This window comes from Squalius cephalus (assembly GCF_949319135.1).
Source record: "Squalius cephalus genome assembly, chromosome: 22".
Classification (NCBI taxonomy): Eukaryota; Metazoa; Chordata; class Actinopteri; order Cypriniformes; family Leuciscidae; genus Squalius; species Squalius cephalus.
Window position 1 is genome coordinate 7,168,444 of NC_137143.1, and position 23,569 is coordinate 7,192,012.

The following is a 23,569-nucleotide window of genomic DNA, read 5'->3' on the forward strand; positions in this document are numbered from 1 at the left end:
GGGAATGTTTTGACTTTGAAATACTAGAGACCTTTCAGAATTGCTGCGATCATTTACATGTCAGGTCCTTTCCTTTTTCAGCACAATGAGGAAGTTATGTTCAGCATTGGGTGTGCCTTTGTGTATTTTGCTTTGTTTACCGAAGCCCTGAATTCATTTTCTAGAGGTGTTCTGCATTTCAACTCTGAGCTCAACCTTCACCCATCATTTCAAGCTATTTGAAATAGACCCACGAAGGCAATATAAACAAGACATACAGCAGCATCTCATTAGCAATGACTTAACATGGGAATAATTACTGTTTGCATGATACGTTTTCTGTTTCTCCTCATCAGGACTGGCAGAAGTTTCTGAGGAGAATCTGTCAGCCAAGTATTTTCCGTAAAGGCAATGCAAGACTTATGCTCTTGTATGCTTTTAGCCCAAGACCAAGATGTTCTTCTCAGAATTCGAGGTCTATATTTTTCATTTCAATTTGTCTTGATTGATTAAAACATTTGATGGTTCCTAAATGTTTTGAGGACTCAGATGAGTTTTGACCCTCAAAGTCAGACGCATCCACATGCTTGGGCCGAAAACTCTCGGATTGTGTGGTATCGATTGAAGTTATCGAGGAAGGAGATGTCCTCCTCGTACGCGGTGGGCCGACAGCAGGGGCTGTGACGAGCCTTGTCCTTCTGGTCCTTTGTGAGCAGCCGCGAGCGCTTCATGAACGCCAGCGTCAGGTCATAGTTTTTGCGGCTAGTGGTGCACTTCCCGCTGCAGTAATGGAAGACTATAGTCTCGTCACTGACGTAGCCTAACCCCAGCTGACTGACCGTCACCTCCACCTCCCGCAGCGAGCAGGGTTTCGCTCGCTTTTTAGCCCGTTTAGTCCTTTTGCTCTGCTGGGCATCTCTACGGGCTTTCCTTTCCACCAGTGTCCCAATGACCTGCTTCAGCTCGCCCTCTGTAAAGCTCTGGAACATCTCCATGACTGAGAAAAAAAGGGTTCATTTATTTTTAGCATTTAGCATAATAAAAACATTAGCACTGTTTCAATTATATTATGCAGTTTTCATGGAAGTCTATGAGGGAAGACATTGACATAAGCTTTAACCTAAACTTTACAGCTGAAATAGTAATTAACAAATGCAAGCTGAACATATTTTGTTTTTCAACCCCTTGAATGTGTCAGACATCCCACCTCTCCCGGAAGGTCCGTGAGTCTCCTGCATGTCGAGCTCCCTGACACCCACAAATTATATATAATATCCCGGATATCGAGCGAGCGAGAGAGAAAGTCTGTTTCCACCTGGTATTAAGATGCATTACCGTTTCACCTGGTGTTATCACGTGTTTCAGATGCGTCTTCTGTGACCACTCGCATTCGGATTTTGTGGAGACCCTCGCCTCTTTTTTCATCGCACTCAACTACACATCACTTTCACTTTCTGTGCACAAATACTATTGAATGAATTCGAACCCATGTTAGGTGGCTTACGTGAATGTTAGGAGGGTGTTGTGCCATCTCCTGGAAATGAGTAAACTAGTCCCAGAGGTAGTCGAAAACGCATCTGACCGTATTACTTTCGTAGTGTAGGAGCTCATGTGGTCATATGTGTTTGAACAGCCACAAAAGACCGTCTGCTCTCCGCCTACTGACGAACGCGTAAACATTATGGGAAGTGCGCAAGCCAGATGGGATTTAAACATTGTTGGCTGAAGACCCAAGTCTGGTTTGAAGATGAAAAACAAATGGGTTTGTTCTCTCACCATTCCTGACACACACTCACCGCTTTCGGCGTGGTCTTGAGGCTGTCAGAGCAGAAATGAAAGCTGCTGCTTTTTCCGTAGTCTCCGGGCATGTTCATATCTAAATGGCACAAGCTTTTTTCGTCTATTAGATTGAAAGATCTGAAAAAACACACACATTTTCCCACCCATAGACCCTCCCGTCGAAGAAATCAGTACAGAAGTGGTTGAAAGTGGACAAAAGAGACGGATTAAAACACCAGGTGTAAACGGGAATGTGTCTCCCTCATCTACTTGTGCCGATCAACCAAAACGCATCTTAATACCAGGTGTAAACAGAGCCTTACATGTATTGGGGTGGATGTTTACATAAATTGTCATTCCTTCCATTAAAGAGAAAATGTAATCCCTGGCTAATGTAAAATTGTATGTAACTAACTTTTTGGAGTTTCAGACAGATGAAACATCAAGTGTATCACTTTCAGTGCCAATTATAAGACAATAGGCTGATTAAAACAATCTGGGCTGTGTTTCCCAAAATCACTGAGAACTAAGTTGATTTTAGAGACCATTGGTGGCATTGGTTCTACGATCTACTTATGCTGCATTTACGCCATGTCGTAATCACCGTATTTAAAACTCTGTGTGCTTTCAAATCGTTATAGCGTTAATTTGATGTCATACACTGATCGGTCTGCACAGCGCCACTTCAAGTCAAACACACCTTAAATCTGCAGTGGGTACAGCGCCCACGAGGTACAAGTTGTAGCTCTCAGAAAATAATGAGTTTACACATTGTACAATTACAATTTCTACAAACATGTAAAGACTTTTTACAGTTCAGAAACATTACGGTAATTTCGACATGGAGTGAAGGCACCTTTTCAAACAGCCTTGCTGTTTGAGCATTTCGACTACTGTCTCAACCAATAGCGTGAGTCTGGGGGCGGAGCTATCTGTTTAGCCAGCAAATGGCAGACAGGGGGAAACACAGCTTTGGGCCTATACCATGAAGCTGGTTTAGGTGGATTGCCAGGTATGTTTCAGTTTAGTTTGCGCCAACCCTGCGTTTTAGGCACCAATGAAAGTGGTTTGGCTTTTAGATTGGCTTGGATTTTCAATCTCTTAATCTTCAACAAAAGAGAGAAACGAATCTTGCTGATTTTCTACTGATTTTAACAAGTTATTGATATATTTTAGATCCCTCAACTCTTTTCCCAAATCCAAAATCTAAACAAATCTAAAATCTTATCAAAAATATAAAATAAAATAAAAAACAAGCAGAAAAATGTACAGTGACAATAATTTGTTACAATAAACAATTATATACATAATTCATTTCCTATTATTAAATCCAGCCCTTTTCCCAAAATATTAGTACACATGGTCATTTTTTCATTTAGAGCATTTTCTGAAAACTGCCTATGGCAGATATAATAAATATTACATAAGTAATGGTTAAACGATTACAGAAATTGTATTCATTTTGGAATTTGGAAGCGTGGTCTTGTTTAACATGATTTAATCTTTTGAAATGTGCTGGCAGCAGAATGAAATGATATAATTTCAAATTAAAATAAACAAATACATTTGGCTGAAAACAATCGCATTGCTCATAAATACAATATAATCAACCAATTAAATAGTCATAGATTTGTGAACATTTGTATGTCTGTAAACTAAGTTGTTCATACATAATATTTATCTTTTAGATGATGTATATAATATATTTACATTTTAGTGTCTGTGTAAACTTAAGTAAAAAAAAATGCATAGTAGAACCACATTGTATCTGAAATACAGATAAAAACTCATGAGATCATGTTGAGAAACCTTTTTTTGTTTGTTTGTATTTTGTTTGGTGACCACAGTGATTTTGAACTGCAGGGAATGTTCTGATTATCAGACTGATGGTTAAATTCACATGAAATTCTGCTTATCGTGATTATTTTTCCACCTTGTGTGAAGTGAGTCTTATCTGCTATAAAGATTTCTGGGTGGCCTGCATGCTAAATGCAATCTGATTTAAACAAAGATATAAGTTGCGCTATAAAATGAGAACATAAAGGCATATGATCTTACATTCTGAGACGAAAGAGTTTCCTCCGTCAGCTGATCTGACCCTCCGTTGCCGGCCACCAACCCCAATGGAAGGTGACGGATTGCTGGTGTGTAATGAAGATGATGGTGGTGAAAACGATGAGGATGAAGCTCTGCGGTGGGGAGGAGGGGGCGGGGCTCTGGAAGAGGAAGTGGTTTTAATGACAAGCAGGGGGAGTGCAGCACCACAGAGAATCAGGCCGATGGCAGCAAACTTCCATAACTTCATCTTAGAATGAGGAGAAGCATTGGGCCCCTGCAAAACAACCAAACATCCATCACTCAAAATGGAAAACAAACACTGTTTTATTTTTTGTTGTTCTATTTAGAGATTTTGTCATCACACATCAGAAACATTAGACATCTTTTTCTTTTTGTCAGATTATACGCGAATACTGTATGGTCATCATTGGAGAAAGATGTTTTTTATCCCCATAATGGTCTAATAAAGATTCACTAGCAGAAGCTAACTGTTAAAGCTAACCAGCAAAATCCTAACCCCCTGGCCAGCTAAACATGTTAATAGTTTAACTAATGTTAAACCGGGAAGTCAATGGCTGCATTCGAAATCGCATACTTCCCTACTATATAACTGGCGAAAAACAGGATGAGACAAAAGAAGTATGTCCGAATTCACAGTACTCATAAAAGTGTAGGCAAAAAGTACCCGGATGACCTACTTCTTCCGGTGAGATTCTGAAGTGTGAACACAATGGACACTTTACTTACACATGAGGCCACGGAAGAGGATTTATGAATGTCAGTGAAGCAACGTTACTGACGCTGGTGCAGTAGGTCACATGATAATGACAACATGGCGAATGTAGTATGTCCAGATTACATTCATACCACACACATTCATACTATATAGAATATACTTTTTTAGCAGTCTTGAAGTAATTACGTCAAAAGTGTTTCTTTACAAAAGTGACATTACCAACTACTGGCCTGGCAGCATAATAGCTTCAGTGTTTTTAATAATTTTCGCGCATCCAAGTGGATGGGGATTGCTTTGACAACGTTGTCATCTCTACGTGAAAAACGCAAAGGAAAATCTTTTACATTTTTAGTACATTGTTGTCGTGTAAACGTATCAGTTATCATTTCATTCTTGTGTTTCTGTTGCTTGTGTTTGCTTTCTGTCTAACGCTTGATTTACCCTTGTTAGTTGCCTTAGTTATTGATTAGTGTCACCTGTGTCTAGTTAAGTTGCCTTTGCTCTCCTCTTGTGTATATTGCTATGGATTTCAGTTGTTTCTTGTCGGTTCTCAACCTTGTTTAGTATGTGGTTTTTGCTTATTTATTATTCCTGTTAATCTCCAACGATCTCCTGCGTATTTTCAAAGAATATTCATCTTCGTGTGTATTTGCTTACCACAGAAAGTGTGACAAGCATGAGTTTGGGGCTTTTTTTGCTAGTTTCAGCCCGACGCAGTTATCATTTTCACATCCTGCGCCTCGTGGTTAAATAGCAAATGCATTTGCGCCCCTCTGTTTGCCTATGGGCGTGTTGGTCTGAAAACGAGGTGTGTTGGCGCGTTGCTATTTTGAGGCAACTGAAATAGACTGCACCATTGACCAACACAAACCTGGTCTAAAGTCAGTGGTGCAGTATTTTTTTTGTTATTTAAAGAGCGCATTAGTAATATGCGCCTATAGGCGGGCTCACAATGCGCGTACACTCTGCTTATTACACACACAGGGGTGCTATTGGGGGCACACGCGCAGCAGCACACAAACTAGCCAAATATTTAAAATAAAATGATTACAATGTAAAAGATTAATATTGTGTACATGGAATCCGGCTTGTCCCGTAGATGGCAGATCCGTTTCCTCGCTAGAGAAGCGTTCAGTCTTTCCGATTGCAAATTCCGCCATGTATGTTGAATGTTGCGCGAGCGCAAAGAAGGGAATTGGAAAAGCTTTTAAAGGGAATGGGAAATTACACTCTGACTGGTTTATTGCACGTTACGCCCAAAACACACCCATTACTTATTAAGAGAATAAGGACAACCCTTTTAGACCATGCGCCACGCGCGCTGACCATTTTTCCCGTCGTTAAACTAGAAAAAGTGGATTCGGACATGTCCTTAGATCGTTAAAATAGGGCCCATAATGTGCTAACTGCCCACTATGGTGCCCCTTGTGGCAACACTGAAAATACAATGTGTTGACACATTTGGGGAAAACAATGAAGCTTAATTCGGTAACACTTTAGAATACTGTTCCTTCATTAATGAATAACTACACAGGAACAAATGAGTAATGCATTAGTAACACTCTAGTAACTTCTATTAACTAACAAGAAACTCTGATTAACGAATTAGTAAGTAATAGCGCTCAGTCGGATGTGGTAGTTCACTATTAGCTAATCAATAACTACTATTTTTCATACCTCACTGAAGACTATAAGAACTACTATATACAGGTTAATAAATATTTATAATGCACAATGTTTAATATAAGGTAATGGTAGCCCATTAGTAATGAATCAAGTGTTACTACATCCTTCTAAAGGAACTAATAATAATTTGGATCAGTATTCTAAAGTGAAAAACATGATAACAACCTAATATTGACTGAAGTCATTGTAAGCTTTTAAGGCTTTTGTAAGGTTTTGGATAGTAATGAATCAAGTGTTACTACATCTTTCTAAAGGAACTACTAATTATTTGGATCAAAATTCTAAAGTGAAGATCATGGGAACACACTAGTAATGACTAAAGTGTTACCAAATCCATTGGAAGGAATTGCTATTCAAAATCTTACAAAAATCTCAAAAGCTTACAATGACTTCAGTCAATATTAGGTAGTTATCATGTTTTTCACTTTAGAATACTGATCCAAATAATTAGTAGTTCCTTTAGAATGATGTAGTAATACTTGAGTCATTACTAGTGGGTTACCATTACCTTTTATTATAAATTATGCATTATTCATGTTAATTATGAACCTGTAGATAGTAGTTCTCTGGGAGGTATGAAAAAAATAGTAGTTATTGATTAGCTAATAATGAACTACTACATTCATCTGAGCGCTATTACTAATTTGTTAATCAGAGTTTCTTGTTAGTTAATAGTAGTTACTAGAATGTTAATAATTCGTTACTCATTTGTTCCTGTGTAATTATTAATTAATGAAGGAACAGTATTCTAAAGTGTTACCCTTAATTCTCATACTTGGGTGGATTATGTTTCTTAAATTCCATTTATTGTTCAAATAACCACATTAATAATCACATATTCATCTTTTTTTGGCTGCACTGATGATTGACATTGATGTTTGACACTATTGTTATTCTCAAAAAATGGTTCAAGGACAGCAGTCCAACAATTACAGAACTGCTGCTCTAACAAACGCCAAACCAAATTAAAACATCTTAGATTGTGTATTCTAAATCTTTCAGCTACATATGAGCAGCCTCGTGCAAACCAAGTTGTTATTCCAAAGATTTCATTCACAGATGTTTGCACAAGTGGTTTTGCCATTCGTAACTTTTCTGCTCCTCTGTTGATCTCATTCCGGTCGCAGGTCTCGGAGCGCACACAGGTGTGGATTGTCCATCGTTTTCATGTGGCCCAAATCGTCTGTATCCAGAACACACAAAAACTGCCACATGCTGCCGATGCGCTCTTGTGTATTGTTTTACTTTTTCAATTTATCAGATGGGGATAAAATGGTGAGTTCCAAGCAAAACAGATTGCGTTTACTCCTGGGCCGTAGTGTTACTCTGATCACAAGCTTCTCCTTTGGCAACATCACAACAAACACAAGAGAAGTACATCAGTAGGTTTTCTTCAGTGATTTCCCTACATCCACATACATATTTATTTTCCATTTTTGCTCTGTTAGACACATATCTGTCATATTTCTGAGTGAGATGTTTTTAGGATCAGAGGGCTTATTGTTACAGGACTAGAATAAGTGGCGATACCAAGATATGGTGATCAGTATCAGACGGTAATACCCAGTGTTGGGGAAAGTTACTTTTAAAAGTAATGCGTTACAATATTGTGTTACTGTCTAAAAAGTAAAAAAAAGTAAAATCATGTTACTTAGTTACTTTTTTATCATAAGTAATGTATTAGTAACTTTTGAGTTACTTTTTCTCATCTGGGCTGGGCTTGCTTGTTTCTTTTTTTTAATAACAAAAAAAGTTGTATTTTTGGCAAATGTAAAGGCCCTTTCAAACCAAAAGTGCAAATGCAAAAGGAAAAGCAAATTCATTCATGTACAGTAGAGGGCACAGCTCAAACAAACCTTTCAGATGTGCTGCTGTTCTGGATTACTGAAGAATAGGAAAAAAGTGTGATGTTTATCTAGTCATTTTGGCTTATTGCTATGGTTGAATTGAATCATCGAAGGTCAGCAGCAAAGACATTGCTTAATACAGTGAGATTAAATACATAAAGTATATTTGTGCTATTTAATTATTGCAGGTTTGCGTAGTATTCTAAGATTGCATTTGGCTGTTTTTATTCATTTTGAGGAATACCGCATCTGTTTTTGTGCAAGTGAGCTGAACAAATGCATGCTCACATTTATAGTCTAAAACTACAATAACCATCATGTTTATACAGTCCACCCAACGCCCAGGCGTGTGTGTGGGAGGCTACATGACAACCAAGATCTGTATTGCTTGCTTCACACAATTAGCAATTACTAAGCTTATGCCAGTATGAGACTAGTTTCTTCTTACTTGCTTATCACATGCTACATATAATAATAATAATAATAATAATAATTATGATAAACATGATTGTTTTTAGCATGCTAACAAGCTTTTCGCTAAATAACTTAAATCTATTAAGTGGGTTCAACAAAACATTATTTGTTATTGTACAGGCGTAAAATAGTTGCTCTTAAGTTAAGTTCATTGTACAAACTATTTTTCGAGTGTACAGAATAATTTCAAATGATGACATCACAAAAATATTTTGTCTGATCTATTGGAAAAAAAGAGAGAAAAAATTGCTTGCTCCAACTCTTTGAAAATGATTTGCCTCGGCAATAAAATAAAAAGTTCAACCAAGTTTACTTACATATGGTGACTAAAGTTAAAAATACTTAATGCAGGGCTATGCAGTTTTGGGAATTTCTTCGCTGTATTCTCGCTTTTTGCTCGCAGGTTTCTCTATAGAGCTCCCCTTACAGCTTCGGAATAGATATTTGACAACACTGTCGAAAAACTTGTTGGCGACTCTCAGATACCAGAGGCTATAGATCAATGACATCAAAGCAGATGGGACATTCTTTAAAACGTCTTCTTCATTCGGGTTCGAACAGCGTGAGGGAGCGCAATAATGACAGAATTTTAGCAGATTTTTTTGCAATTCGTTACATCGCGAGACCTGATATCACACGATACTTCTTGACGCTGAGGCCGGTGGCCCGCCGGCCCAAAGTTGCAAGGGTGGTTTTTCGGCTCACAGGCGCTTGGGGGGTACGAGACGACCAACCTTTCAACCCGAAAAAAGTCATATAACTATTCCAATGACTCCGAAGCTGTTTGGTTAAGGTAAAAAAGTTACTTAGTTCACCTTTAATTATTCAAATTATTACCTCAAATTATATATATAACGTGTTTTGGAGAAATGCATTTATTTCATGATGTGATTTACCCCCCACTTTCAATTCTTTTACTTCAATGAAAGGTTAGATTTTTGCTCATTTTTTTAATGAAAGATCAAAAGGATAAACAATGCAGATTTATTTGTACAGCCATTTTTGATCATATTTACCAGTGGTGCCAATAATTCTGACCACAACTGTATATAGTTGTAATCGAAATTATTCAACCCCCATTGCAAATCAGGTTTCTTGGCAAACTTTACAGACTTTCAGCTGTTTGCAATGAACAAATCAAACAAAAGTAATTGAAATAGCTCAACACATCAAACGTCTCAAGTGGTTTCCCCAAATTCAACTGAAATTTCAACTTTTAATGACTTCTGCAATCTCAAAATTATTCAACCCCTTCATGGCAAGCGTCTTTTGTACTTAGCCCATTCCTCATGAGCAATGGCCTCCAGTTTAGTAATATTCTAGGGTTTGCATGCTGCAACCGTCTTCTTCAAATCCCACCAGAGATTTTCTATGGGGTTCAAGTCAGGTGACTGTGATAGCCACTGTAGAAGGACCTCTTCTGCAACCAAGCCTTGTTGGAAGGTCCAATGACGCCCCAGCTTCAGCTTCCTCACTGATGACATGACGTTTTCTCCTATGATTTCCTGATAATGAATCCATCTTTCCTTCCACACGCTGCAGGTTTCCAGTGCCAGAGGATGTAAAGCAGCCCCAGAGCATCACTGAGCACCATCATGATTAACTGTAGGCAGAGTGTTCTTGGTTGCAGCTGTTGACAGCTTCCTTTGTTTTCCTTTTTTTTGCCCCATCTAGGTAGTGTAACCACCACTGTTCCTTAAACTTTGAACTTGCGAACCGTTTCCAACGGTGTCTCTACATTTAGTGCCTTCACCAACTTTTTGTATCCCGTTCCTTGTTTGTGAAGGGTGATGATATCTTCTCTTAACTTTTTGGACCATTCTTTTGTCTTAGCCATATTTCTAACGTGCAGTCAAACGTGACACTCAACAAACCTAGCCAAACCACTTGAAACATTTGTTGTGTTGAGCTATTTCAATAACTTTTGTTTGATTGGTTCATTGCAGACAGCTGTAAGTCTGTAAATTTTGCCACTAAACCTGATTTGCAATGGGGGTTGAATAATTTATGATATTGTATACACAATACTGTAACACACACACACACACACACACACACACACACACACACACACACACACACACACACACACACACACACACACACACACACACACATATATATATTTTTTTTACAACCTTATTTTAGTGTCATCAAATACGATGGTAAGCTCTCTGTAAACAACAACAACAACATGGTTTTGCTATGGTTCATGTCCACAAAAACCAAGGTAGTTTGGTCCTTTTTAGTACTTTTTTGATAGTGTTATTCACCTACTTAAAATATTAGCCCGATTCCATTAACACAAAGTAATGTGTAGGTACACTATTTAATTTGTTTTCTTCTTATTAAATAGAGATGTTGAAACGTCTTTCTTTCTGTTATAAATGTGTCACACCATAAATATACAGATGTTTCTTTTGCTTGTCACATAACAAGACACAGAATATTAATTCCATATGCTTGTAAGAGTTTGTGCCAATGGATGTGCCTTTGCTTGCCTTTAAAACACAAAATTCTTATAGGAATTATAGTTATTGATCCCATTCCCGTAAGATTCTGTAAGACTGAAAAAAAGCAGCTAGGAGGTACCAAACAATTCAGCAGCTGAAATCAGGAAATGTCTCGGCCTGTCTTCCAGAGACTAAGAACTAAACCAGACCACACGCTCTCAAACACTTCACCAGACGTTATTAGAGTGCACTGGGCAATACTAGACTCTGGTTCTGGTCCAGAAGAACATGGAAAGAGAAAGATATGGAGCGGTACATGACAAAGTTTTGTGTGGATGTGCCATGATTTTCCTGCCAAAGCTTTACTGTTTATACGTGAAAATATCATATGGTAGTAACAGCAAACATGCCAGAACGTAAATAAAGAGCCTGTTTGAATTCCAATCATTTGTGTGTAGGTAAATGTGTACTTGTTTCAATCCTTATGTGTGAAAAATGTCCAGAAAATGGGACTAAATAAGGTCTAGTATAGGGGTGTGCCATATCATACCGTCCACGATAATACCGGTATAAATTTTTACATGATAAAAAAGTGTCATATCGCGATATCACTGATATAGCGACGCAATGACGTATGGCGCATTACGTTCCTTAGCACGCACAATAACACCACCTGTCTGAGCGCGAGAGCAGCAAGTCAGCCTCCAATGACGATTTAGTACCTAAAAAGGAGCTACTTCAATAGTATTTTAATAATTCCCGCAGGTCTACCACTTATAATGCGGGATATTCCCCCGCAAATATTGATTTTACTAACCGCGTGAGTTTTCAGCGGTGCCGCGTCTTCTCTCTCTCTCGCTTTCAAAATGGGTTGCACAAGTCAAGCGTCGATACCACACTCTTGTGTTTAGCAGTCAGGACATGACGGAATTGTCTTTTGTCACTTGCATCGTAACTAAAGTTTATCATTTTCACTTCTTTTTAAGTCTTATCAGTTTAAACATTTGCGATTTTAAACTATTCAGGACTCTCGCGCGCTCTCTGAGAGATGTTTACTCTGCGTGCATACAGTAAAGCCGCCTCACAAACAGCTCGCGAGTAACAAAAGTTCTATTTCGCGGATTATATTGCTTTAACGGGGGAAAAAACACGCAAAATTGTGTAAAAATTCCGGTCATGGTTAGTATATTCGTAAACAGTCGGTTATGTCTGAAATAACCATAAAACGTGCGTGACAGTGTGACAGACAGTATAACAGTAATGGATCCGGGCACTAGCTCTAAAAGTGACAGCAGCCATATGTGTCTGTCATTAATGTTGTCGTCAAAACAACAAAAGATAGCTTTCATTGTAAGGAATCAGAATCAATAGCCTTTAATTTAATTTAGTCAGGACTAGTGTTATTTTACATTTGATTACCTTATTCAGTTTATGTAGTATTTCTGAATAGTGTTAGACCTACCCAAAAACGTTTCACTTTATTTGTATCTTTATTATTTTGTATATATGTTTTGCTACTTTTTTCAATTTAATTCAAAGATTGAAATCAAGCTTCCTTGTGTTGTGTAAACTCTGAAATACAAAATTACCCAATTGTAAAAACACAATGAGTGAGCAAACATTTAGGTGAGATAAATGTAATAAAAAAAATTGTCTAAATTTTTTTTTATATCGTCATAAATATCATTATCGCAAATATTCTTGAAATATCGTGATATAATTTTGAGGCTATATCGCCCACCCCTAGTCTAGTATACTGTAAAATACAGGGGTAGAGTTTAGTTGTTTGGCGTAAAATCAAATTTTGTGAATGCAGGTACAAAAAATGTCTAGTATGAATGCAAACACTTTTAACTGTTGTTTTGAGCTGTCGAAAGAGACGGGTCAGTCTAATATCAAACAGTGTACTGGATTTCCAAAAGTACAGGGGACGGCCTCTCTTTAATTCCCATTGGTCTACAGATGCTGATGTCAGAATAAAAAAGTCAACAAACAAAATAGCATAATAACATATACTCTTACTATTTCTGCCATATAAAGATAGTAGTCTATAGTGATTATAATTAACTTAATTTAAGAACAATTGAAGTTAATGGGAGGTCTTCATAACAAAAGTATAGGCTACTAGTTTGTGTTTGCGTGTGTAAAGATGAATTTGAATGTGAGTAATGATGATTCATAACCTCTGTTCATCTCGGCTTTGACATCAGCTCTCCTGTCTGGAGTACACTTTCAATCACGTCACAGGGGTCGTGAGATTTAGTTTTATGTTTTTGAAAGAAGTCTACAATTTTTTGGAAAACCAGTAATTTAGAGAAATATTATTTATTTAAATCAACTGTTTTCTATTTGAATATATTTTAAAATGTAATTTATTCCTGTGATCAAAGCTGAATTTTCAGCATCATTACTCCAGTTTTCAATGTCACATGATCCTTCAGAAATCATTCTAATATGCTGATTTGCTGCACAAGTAAACATTTTTATTATCTATGTTGAAAACAGTTGTGCAGCTTAATATTTCTGTGGAAACCATGATACATTATTTTTTAAGGATTATTTGACTAAGTTCAAAAGAACAGAAATAGAAATAGAAATCTTTTGTAACAAAATACCAATATTTACGGTCACTTTTGAGTAATGTAATACATACTTTCTGCATAAAATTAATTTCTTTCCAAAAAAATCCATCCATCTTATTGACCCCAAATTTTTTAAGTGGTATTATATATCATGGCTGTCGGGTAGAAAACCTTGTATCTCCATGTCATGTAGATAATCCAAGAAGAGACATGCGTGACTCAAAATGAATTATATTAACCAAGACTTTAAATAAACACTGAGAACAAAACTAACATACAACCAATGTAATGTTGACAAAGAACAGAGAAAAACAGAAGGCTTAAATACACAGAGGAAGGTAATCAACAGAACAGGGAACAGGTGTGGACTAATTCGAAACCATGACAACGAATAAATGACTAGAACTAGCAAATGGTGACAATGAAAACTAAGGCTGTGTCCAAAATTGCCCCCTATACCCTTAAATAAAGCACTATTTGAGAGAACAGCCATTTGTAGTGGTGTCCAAAACCATAGTGAGTGTTATTGTGAGTTATTGAGTGCACTCATTCATTCCCACAATGCACCGCAATAATGAGTGTACGATCGATGTACGCTCAACTGCTAGAGAATACCCATAATGCACTAAAAGACGCACGCCAAATTAATTTGGCCGTTTGTCCGATGTGGCTACAGCGTAATATCATACAGGTATAAATTAGGGCTGTCAAACGATTAATCGCGATTAATCGCATCCAAAATAAAAATGTGTTTTTACATAATACATGTGTGTGTGTGGTGTATAATTATTTTCTATATATAAATACACACACATGCATGTATATATTTAAGAAATATTTGCATGTATATACTGTGTATATATATTTATATTATATATAATTTATATATAAATAACACATTTTCTTAAATATATATATGCATGTGTGTGTATTTATATATAGAAAATAATTATACTCCGTACACAGACATAAATTATGTAAACACAAACTTTTATTTTGGATGCGATTAATCGCGATTAATCGTTTGACAGCCCTAGTATAAATTCCTTTTTAATTGATTATTAAATTGTTTAATTAAGGTTTATGCATGGTTTCCATGACAGAGTTGAAGATAAATCTTTTCATTACTACTGGAGCTGCCAGTTTGCTAAGTTTCAAATGATTATTAAACAGCAAGCACAAACTGTGGCAACCCTTCCAGCGAACTCAGTGTCCGAATTCACTCACTTGTTTTCATTCACTCTTTTAGTGGACTAATGTAGAGAATAGTTAACGAGGGTATGGGGCAATGTGGAACAATTTTGAGCCAAAGTCAACTAAACTAAACAAGACAGAAACTATACATGACTGTGACATTTACAGTAATGCCCTTACAGTGTACTTATCCAAGAGAGTACAAGTAATATGGGTTAAGATTTGGATTAAGAGTAGTTTCAGAGTACCTATTATTGCCCAGTTATTGCAATTACTACAGTAAGTACATAAACGCGAAAGGACTGGGTAACACTTTATTTTACAGTGTCCTTGTAACACGTTACATGTAGTTTCTATGGTAATAACTATACATTATGCATATTTACATGCAAATAACCCTAAACCAACCCCTAATCCTATAGTAAGTTCATCTGTAACGTAAATGCATAATTACATTCCAACAAGATCACCTTTAAATGAAGTGTAACTCTTTTACTGTTTAAGTAAATCGCAGAGATTCATTTCGATTATTCTTCAATGGATGCTGGTTCATGAGGCTGCTCACAGCAGGGACAGAGAAACACTCACTGACTAAATGAAAGACAGAGTATTCTATCAGTCTTGTGTAAACAAAACATAACAATAACTCTCAAATGAAATTTAGAAAAACTGCCTCTTTGTTTTCTTCTCAGACATCAGACATAGTCTCCAGCCAGGATACACCCTACACAAATCACACTATTAAGCACACTGTCTCCTTATTAGGAAACAGACGATTGTTCTAAATGTGTATTCTTTTCAAGGGAAGTGGACTTGAGCAGATCTGTGTTTACGGAACATTCAAAAAGTAAATTGTCTAGTCAAGTGGGCACTCAAAAATTACAAGATGGCTACAATAGCATCCCAAGAGCAACCTTTCCAAAAATAAGTTTCTCAGGCTTCAGAGAAAATAGAAATAACGTAAATCGAATATCACGTGTTTTGATATTCTGACTCTGTCTGTCATCTATAGACAGTCAACACTCAGATCTTCTATACTGTGTGTTCCTCGAGCTTCAATGTCTTCAATGAAACACAATGAAATAAATTATATATATATATATATATATATATATATATATATAGAGAGAGAGAGAGAGAGAGAGAGAGAGAGAGAGAGAGAGAGAGATTATTTGTATCTGCTTGGGTGGGTTGGCCCTCATTCGGACATTGGAAAACATATACTGTAATGAAATATTAGCAAAATGTTTTTTTTTTTTTCCAGAATAGATGGCTACTTTTGAATCTATATCAATTGAGAAAGATTTTTTATAAGGGGGTATTTATAGCGCCTCCTCTAACTGCTAATTCTAACAGGCCAAACCTTGAGCCAGCAAAATACAAACCAAAAAACTTTATGCACCTTTAAAGCAACTGTTTTTCTATGATGTGCAACTGCCATGAAACTGACATAATTGTGGTACTACCTTAAATGCTTAAATTTCGGCTTTATTTGAATTACCAACTGTTAATACTTTTAGTTGTAGCTACTGTCACAACACTGATTATGGTTTACCTACTTATAAGCTAGAACATAAACTGATTCTATAGTTATTACCGTTTTATTTTTATTTTTATTTTTTTATTTGAACTGTTCATACATGGATTTCAATAACAAACCATTAAAATCAAAGATTTACATCCTAATTCAAACATGTAAGAAACTTCAAGATCAAAACAGAAAAAAAACAAACAAAAAAAAACAGGCTATCCAGTTGGACTGTTTGGCTGCTTTGCAAACCCTCCAGTTGGACTCTTGTACTGAATAGTTGCAGCACACTCCTTCTGTTTTAAGCTTAGGAAATATTTTAAAGCAAGTTTTATAAAAACAAAACAAGTTGAATCAGCTCAGGCAGGTATTAATGCTAATACCTCCCAGTTGAGCAGCAGCAGAGATGTGAACTACATTTACTACTTTACCCATAAGCAGAGGGCATGAACCTCAGCATTACTTTAAACACAGCGCCCAAAGATGCTTTCTATCTAAAGTAACTTACAGTACACTATTTTTAAACACAGTCCCCCTACAGCAACCTTGGGAAGAGTGATATAATATGTCATCATGTTGCTACACCAACAACTTTTATTCCTTTTCATACAAATTATGATGATAGGAGCAAGTTATCGATTAATTAATGAGAACTTATTTTCACACGATTCCTTGCACAGAATTATGCTATGATTTCAAAATATTTGTCATAGCACATGATCTGTAAACTTCACATGATTTGTAATTTTTCACGTTTGCGTCACATAATCAAAAGCCATGGCTTTGTGACAGTGAACTTGCTTAGTAGATCACCCGGTACAGCATTGCACTTGATATGAGTCCCATGAATAGGGTGACCATATTCCAGGACATGTCCGGCCGGGATTTCGAGATCGCCCAAAATATCCGGGATACGGCTTTTGCTTTCTCGTCGCCATTCATTTTGTTTACATGCACACCTTTTGATTCAGTAGGACTGAATTAATTCCGATTGGTGAATCTGAATGTAGTGTTTACATGAACGCTAAACAAGTGATCGGTTGATGTGTGCATTGTTAAGAAAATTCCTGTGTTTTCGTCTCGATCGGGATCCGTGTGAAGCAGAATGCATGACCTGCAAAGCTGGCACGTACATGTCAGTGTCAAATAATGTAATAATGTAAACATAATGAATGGTGACTGTAGAAAGCAAAAGCCGAATCCCGGGCATTTTGGGCGATCTCGAAATCCTGGCCAGACATGTCCTGGTTAAACAGGACGTATGGTCACTCTACCCATGAACCTAGATTGGAGGTTTCAATAGGAAATGGGTGGGATATTGAATGTCCAGTCCCCTTGTTTTTAATTAGCCAATAAGGTTTAGTTACATCATAGCCGTGAGCGACTTACTAGGTGGTTGCAGGCAGTATTATGCGGCAAGAGATTCTCATTTGAGGATTTGATTGGACAGAAATCTGACTAGTGCAGCATGAGTCATCAATATTTTTGATCAGTTTTTTTAGAGGTCAAAGATTGTCGTTTTTACGCAACCTTTCTTAAGGTTTAGCTTTTAGGAGTGCACTAGCAATATAGATGACTTCAAAGTGAATATACATGGACTTAAAGGGGTCCTATAATGCTCTTTTCACAAGATGTAAAATAAGCCTCTGATGTCAAAATACCCCACAGATCCTTTTTTATAGCATGTTAAAATGGTCACTTTTTGAGGGTGAGCAAAAACGCTGTGTGTGTCCCTTTAAATGCAAATAACCTGCTGCTGCTCCCGGCACAGAGGGCGGAGCTTCAAGTGCTCCAGTGTTAGCATCTTCGATTACCTCACACAGACACGCACTGAAAATTTCAACAACGTTTAGCCTTTTATGTTTAAACCAAAGTTGGATGAAGATGGAGAGACTCCTGAAGAAGTGACAACATGTAGAAGCAACAGGACATTTCTGAATGGTTAGTTGACGACATGGAGTTAACTATCTTCAAGTCATTGGTTAGCATATTCTGTCATGATAACTGTGTTCCCGGGAGCGGGGTTTATGTAAATGTTAGGGTTAGTGGTGTCACTAACTGTGAAGAAGCTCATTGTAGTCATTACCAGCCGTTAGTCTTTGAAAAGCGATTTCTGTAAAATAAAATATCTCCCTTTGCTTTGAACTTTGAGCGTCGTAACTTTGCAGATGTTGTTTATGCTCAAACAGCAACATTACACTCTAACTCAAGTTAAAAAAGTGAAATAATAATCAACCACCCCTTTAAAGCCACAACGCTCGGATTTTGGTGTCATTGGAAATACTTTCTTCTATTTGGATGAATATGTTCTCTAGTGCAATGTTTGAGAGATCTGCTATTCTGACTGATAAAGCTCTGCCTCCATCCCAAGCAATGCAAGGTGATCATGCAGTGAGATCCAACTCAAATGACTGTACAAAGAGTGGACGTTTCTCTTTATCTGCAGAGTCAGAGGAAGTCGAGGTGCTAAAAGCAGGACAAAATCAATCACTCTGCTTCTCTTGGCTTGTCTTCTTCTTCTGTTACTTCTGACGGGCAGAACTGTTTCAGGTTACCTCACAGCTCTGGGCTTGTGTTTAGTGGCCGTGTTCACTACACGCTAAACAGCAGAATAAAACTCATAGAAAATGAACAAACGCCTCTTAAATTAAACATAACCACCCTGATGTTTATCAGCTATATTATGAATGGCTCGATTTCAGGACATTGCTTATTTTTGCAGTTAGGGATGGGAGTGTAACATAAGAGCTTTGTGTTTATGAATTGCAAATGCATGAAACATTCATGAGACATGCATGAATAAGATGTTTCATACTGCACTCTTTAACACAATGAATCTCAGAAGCTCCCAAGGGGAGTTTAAGAGGCTTTTAAACATCCTGAAGACGTGGAGACTCTAAAAACTGTTGACGGACCTTAACACACCCTGTCCACAAATCAACTGATTAAAAGCAGACTTCCCTGTAAGTGGGTACTATAAATTATTTGGGTTTAATATAAAAGAATATCAATACATATTAAAATCATTGAATTTCATTTAAAATTTGATGTAAAATGTACATTTTTCATTCATTTAAACTTAAGTGATATAATGTAGTATTTTATTATAAAATTTCAAAATAACAAACAACTGATATTTGATTAGATAAAAACACCCATTTATCTAATAGGTTGTGCTAATGTCAGGCTGCCCATTTGAAATGTGCCTTATATCAAAACACCATCACTCTGATTCAGGATTAATGCTGACTCTCATTGATCATATGGCCATTAAATTCACTCTCATTGATTGTACAAATGGCCATTTGCCATTGAACTGAAGTTAGTAGAGTGAAGTATTGGCATTACATGTAAAAGCACACTGTTACACACAAAAGACATGGAATCTGAGTTTGAAGATTAACTCTGAAGAAGTGTCTGTCCTAAGGGGACGTCAATGCAGAACACTGTACAATTTCATCTCTGGGCAGATGTTGTTTTATCCAGATAGTGATAACGGTAGTTATGGATAAGATGTGTTGAGGTACTGAATGACTCAATTGGGCTTTTCTGTGAACTATTAATGGAATGGGTCCTGAATTCAAACCACAGGAGCCCACACACATTACATGGTTCACTAAAAAAACTATGCAAACTATATAACTATAAGTCGGTTTTTTTTTTTATATATATATATATATATATACACAGTTCGGTTAGTTTCGAGAGTGACAATTGCATTCTATAAAAAAGATATCATTTTGCTTTTTTTCATCAGTCACAACCGATTTTTGAGTGCAAGTTTGGCAAGTTTACACATATGATATGAGGCGGTGAACGTGATTTCACCAAGTACCACATGTTCCTGGATCAACATCTGGAGCAACATACCAATCAACCAATCAGATTTGAGGGACAAGTTTACAGTTTATGTCAAGTTTAGGTTTACAACCTGCTTACATCAGTGTTATTCATCGATCATTTCCCTCTGATTTTAGGGATAAGTTACGGGTAGGGATAGGTTTGGGGTCAAGACAACATTTTTGGAAAGGAATGTTGTTATAGGATAAAAAAAACCTGTTTTGTCACAGTGACCAAAATGAGGCATGCACAACGCAAGTTATTCTTTGCAAATATTTACAAATGTTATGCCAGCTTCTCTTGGGTTATGAAAATGGCAGAATACAAGGAATTGTGTGGTTGGAGATTGAGAAATAAAACTTGAACGTTAACTGAACAGAACCAGAGAGCTGTAACCACTGTGGATACAATGAAATCGAGACATCAGATCTTAACAAAGCACATAAAAAGTTCACAGCCAATTAGCAGCAGCTGGTAGACTGGAAATCGCATCTTTCCTCAAGCTCTTTAAAAAGGGAACTAGCTGCTCAATGCGGCATAGGCAGATTTCACATTTGTCCACTTCAACCCCATCTGGAGGTGTCTGAAACCCCTTTCAGTTGTGGTGTGAATGCTTATGTGTCTGAATGCTTTCAAACTACACTAAGGACAGGTGTATCAACCAGTTACCTAAAACAAAGGTTTAAGCTTTGCCGGGTTTAAACCATAGACTGTAAAAAATTGGACTTTAAAAATGAATTACAGTCTGATCGAAACAATTGTAAAAACACATACATATGCACACAATACTTCTACAGTATGCCTGATTTCAACGTGCAGTACAAGCAGGAACACTTGCCTAAAATGACTGTTGTGAGATTGAGATTAAAATTATAGTACATTTGGGAGAAATATGGCACTGATATAATCCCTTGAGACAAATCTTAATGCCAAGTGTAAATTGCATCTGAGAGATGGGTCAGATGAGCTGCTTCTGCTTCATATTTTTCCATTCTGATTATAGTGCTGATGTAATGAAAGCCAGCTAGTGAAAGCTGTGCTGGTAAACCTCACTTCTCTGATATCTGAAGAGGCACAATAGAGACTGATAAATTTGAAACATTTATAGAGATACTTTAAAGGCATCATTGTGTCAGATGAGTAAAGCATTAACTAGTTAACTACATTAGTTGACATGGACTAATAATGAACAATACTTCTACAGCATTTATTAATCTTAGTTAATGTTAATCTCAACGTTTACTGATACATTTTTAAGGTCAAAAGTTGTTTTTATGTAGTTAATGCATGGTGAACTAACATGAACATTTTTATTAACTAACATTAGCAAAGGTTAATATATATATATTGCTCGTTTTTAGTTCATGTTAGTTAATGCATTAACTAATGTTATCAAATGAGACCTTATTGTAAAGTGTTACTGAAAATGCATTATGAAAATTATCATTTAATAATATATAATCAATATATAAGTCAATATACTGTTTGTCTTTATATCATTAAACATAAGCTTATCACTGTTGTACAGTCCAAAGTGATTTATTTTGCAATTGCATTTTTATTTTTTTAATTGTTGGTGTGTGTCTTTTATTTTCAGTTTCTCACACCATGAGCACTTCTTTTTTTAAAGATGGTCTGACAAGTTAAACATCCAAACTTAAAAGATTAAACTTTTGAAAACCATTTTGAGACCCCCGGGTTCAATTCCATCAAATTGCACTCCATCCAAATCCATATGTATTTTGCATCCCACTTTATATTAGGTGTCTTTAACTACTATTCACTAACATTTAAATCAATCATTTGATACAATGCACCAATGGTGTACATTAAAAAATACGAGGATGCAATTACATCTGGAATTAATTTCTGTTATTGCATCTATAATTACACCATTGATCCTTCTTTACCCTTTAAACCTACCCATACCACCAAACCTGTCACTAACCTTACCCGTATCCACCTCATTAGAAGCACAAGTGATTTTGGTTGCACTTTATTTTACAGTACATGTACTTACAGTGAACTTATAAGAAAGTGCTGGGTAATATAAGGTAACAACATTGGTTACAGTTAGGTTTATGGGTAGGTTCAGGGTTAGAACCTAGTTATTACCCAGTTATTGTAGTTATAATAATAAGTACATAAAATTGGACTGTAAAATAAAGTGGTAAATTTTTTTGCAACACAAAATGAACACAGTACACTGTACTTATTTTTTTTTATGTAAGTACATTATAGTTAAAGAAACCTGATATAAAGTGAGGTTGTATTCTGTGCTGTCTACTCACAGCGATTATGGTTTTGTGTGTTATGTTTTTCCAAATAATTAATTGTACTAATCAAATTGTCGCACACACCTCAGACTAATACGTGTTGTCATTTTTCATTGCATTTAAGTTGCTTGTCCATAATTTGAGTGTTTGAGAAAACCTCAGTTCTTAAGCTGTAGTTAAGCTGAACAGGATGAGTTCTTACCGTCTGCCCGGCTTATCCAGACTCCACAGCGTGCCTGTTCAGCTGACCTCTGTGTAAAAATGGCATTGATCAATATTCCAGCTCTTTAGAAGAGTGTTTTAGTTTCTCTCTTTATGTAACATGGATGAATCCTGCGCAGTGTTTATGAAAATTTGTGAGCTCGTCCAGGATACGCACTGCATTCCTCAGTTACAGGATCCTCTAGAAATCCAGGGATGTCGAGAGTGTAAAAAATATCTGAATATCCTCATGCTGCTTTAAGCTATTAAACCTTTTTGCCAAAATGGGAAAAAGGAAGAAAATGTCTTCACAATCTGTGGTGTAACCAGCCTTAAACAAGAGTGCAACTCATGAACGGTGTTTTGGTCAATATGTAAGCCAATGTCCTGTAAAAATTATGAGTTGTTATTTTCGACTTTCTTATTTGCATAAATTGGGAGGAAAAAAAGAAGTAAATATGGAAGAATGTCCTCCCAATCTGTACTGTGATGAGTAACCAGCCTCAAATAATGAGCGCTGCAAATAGAAACCCATTAGCTGCTCTCCAAGCCAACATTACACTTCCACACAAAAACCAGTAATTCAAGGATATGCCAACCATCTGTCACTCAAAACACCTGCAAACTAGTACTCATAAAAAATACACACATATATATATATATATATATTTGAAGAATTGGGAAGCACTCGTTCACCTGTTTACAAAAGCAGCTGTTCATGGGCGGTTCTTTAAATGTTTACTGTGCAGGTTCTTGTCTTACATCCTTCATATACACAACTCCGAAAGAAGTAATCACTTCGAAAAACAGCTTCAAACAGATGTTTATCCAACAGATTCCTCTGTAATGATTCATAAATGCGAGGAAAAGCTGTGTTGCTGCGAGTCGCTGACTGCAAGTCCCTACAGTAGCCAAAATCCCATCATGCTCTCTCTG

General features: G+C 36.7%; 1 protein-coding gene across 1 annotated transcript; it reads right to left on the reverse strand.

Moving 5' to 3' along the window:
* Positions 1 to 548: 548 nt before the first annotated feature.
* Positions 549 to 23,350, reverse strand: nrtn (neurturin; the record flags this gene model as incomplete). The annotated part of the gene is made up of 4 exons (XM_079856458.1): positions 23,330 to 23,350; positions 22,635 to 22,683; positions 3,817 to 4,090; positions 549 to 976 (listed from the first exon to the last, which is right to left on the reverse strand). Exons 3-4 carry the CDS (start codon positions 4,061 to 4,063, stop codon positions 549 to 551), a joined length of 675 nt encoding a protein of 224 aa, XP_079712584.1. The 5' UTR covers positions 4,064 to 4,090; positions 22,635 to 22,683; positions 23,330 to 23,350.
* Between the last annotated feature and the right edge of the window lie 219 nt (positions 23,351 to 23,569).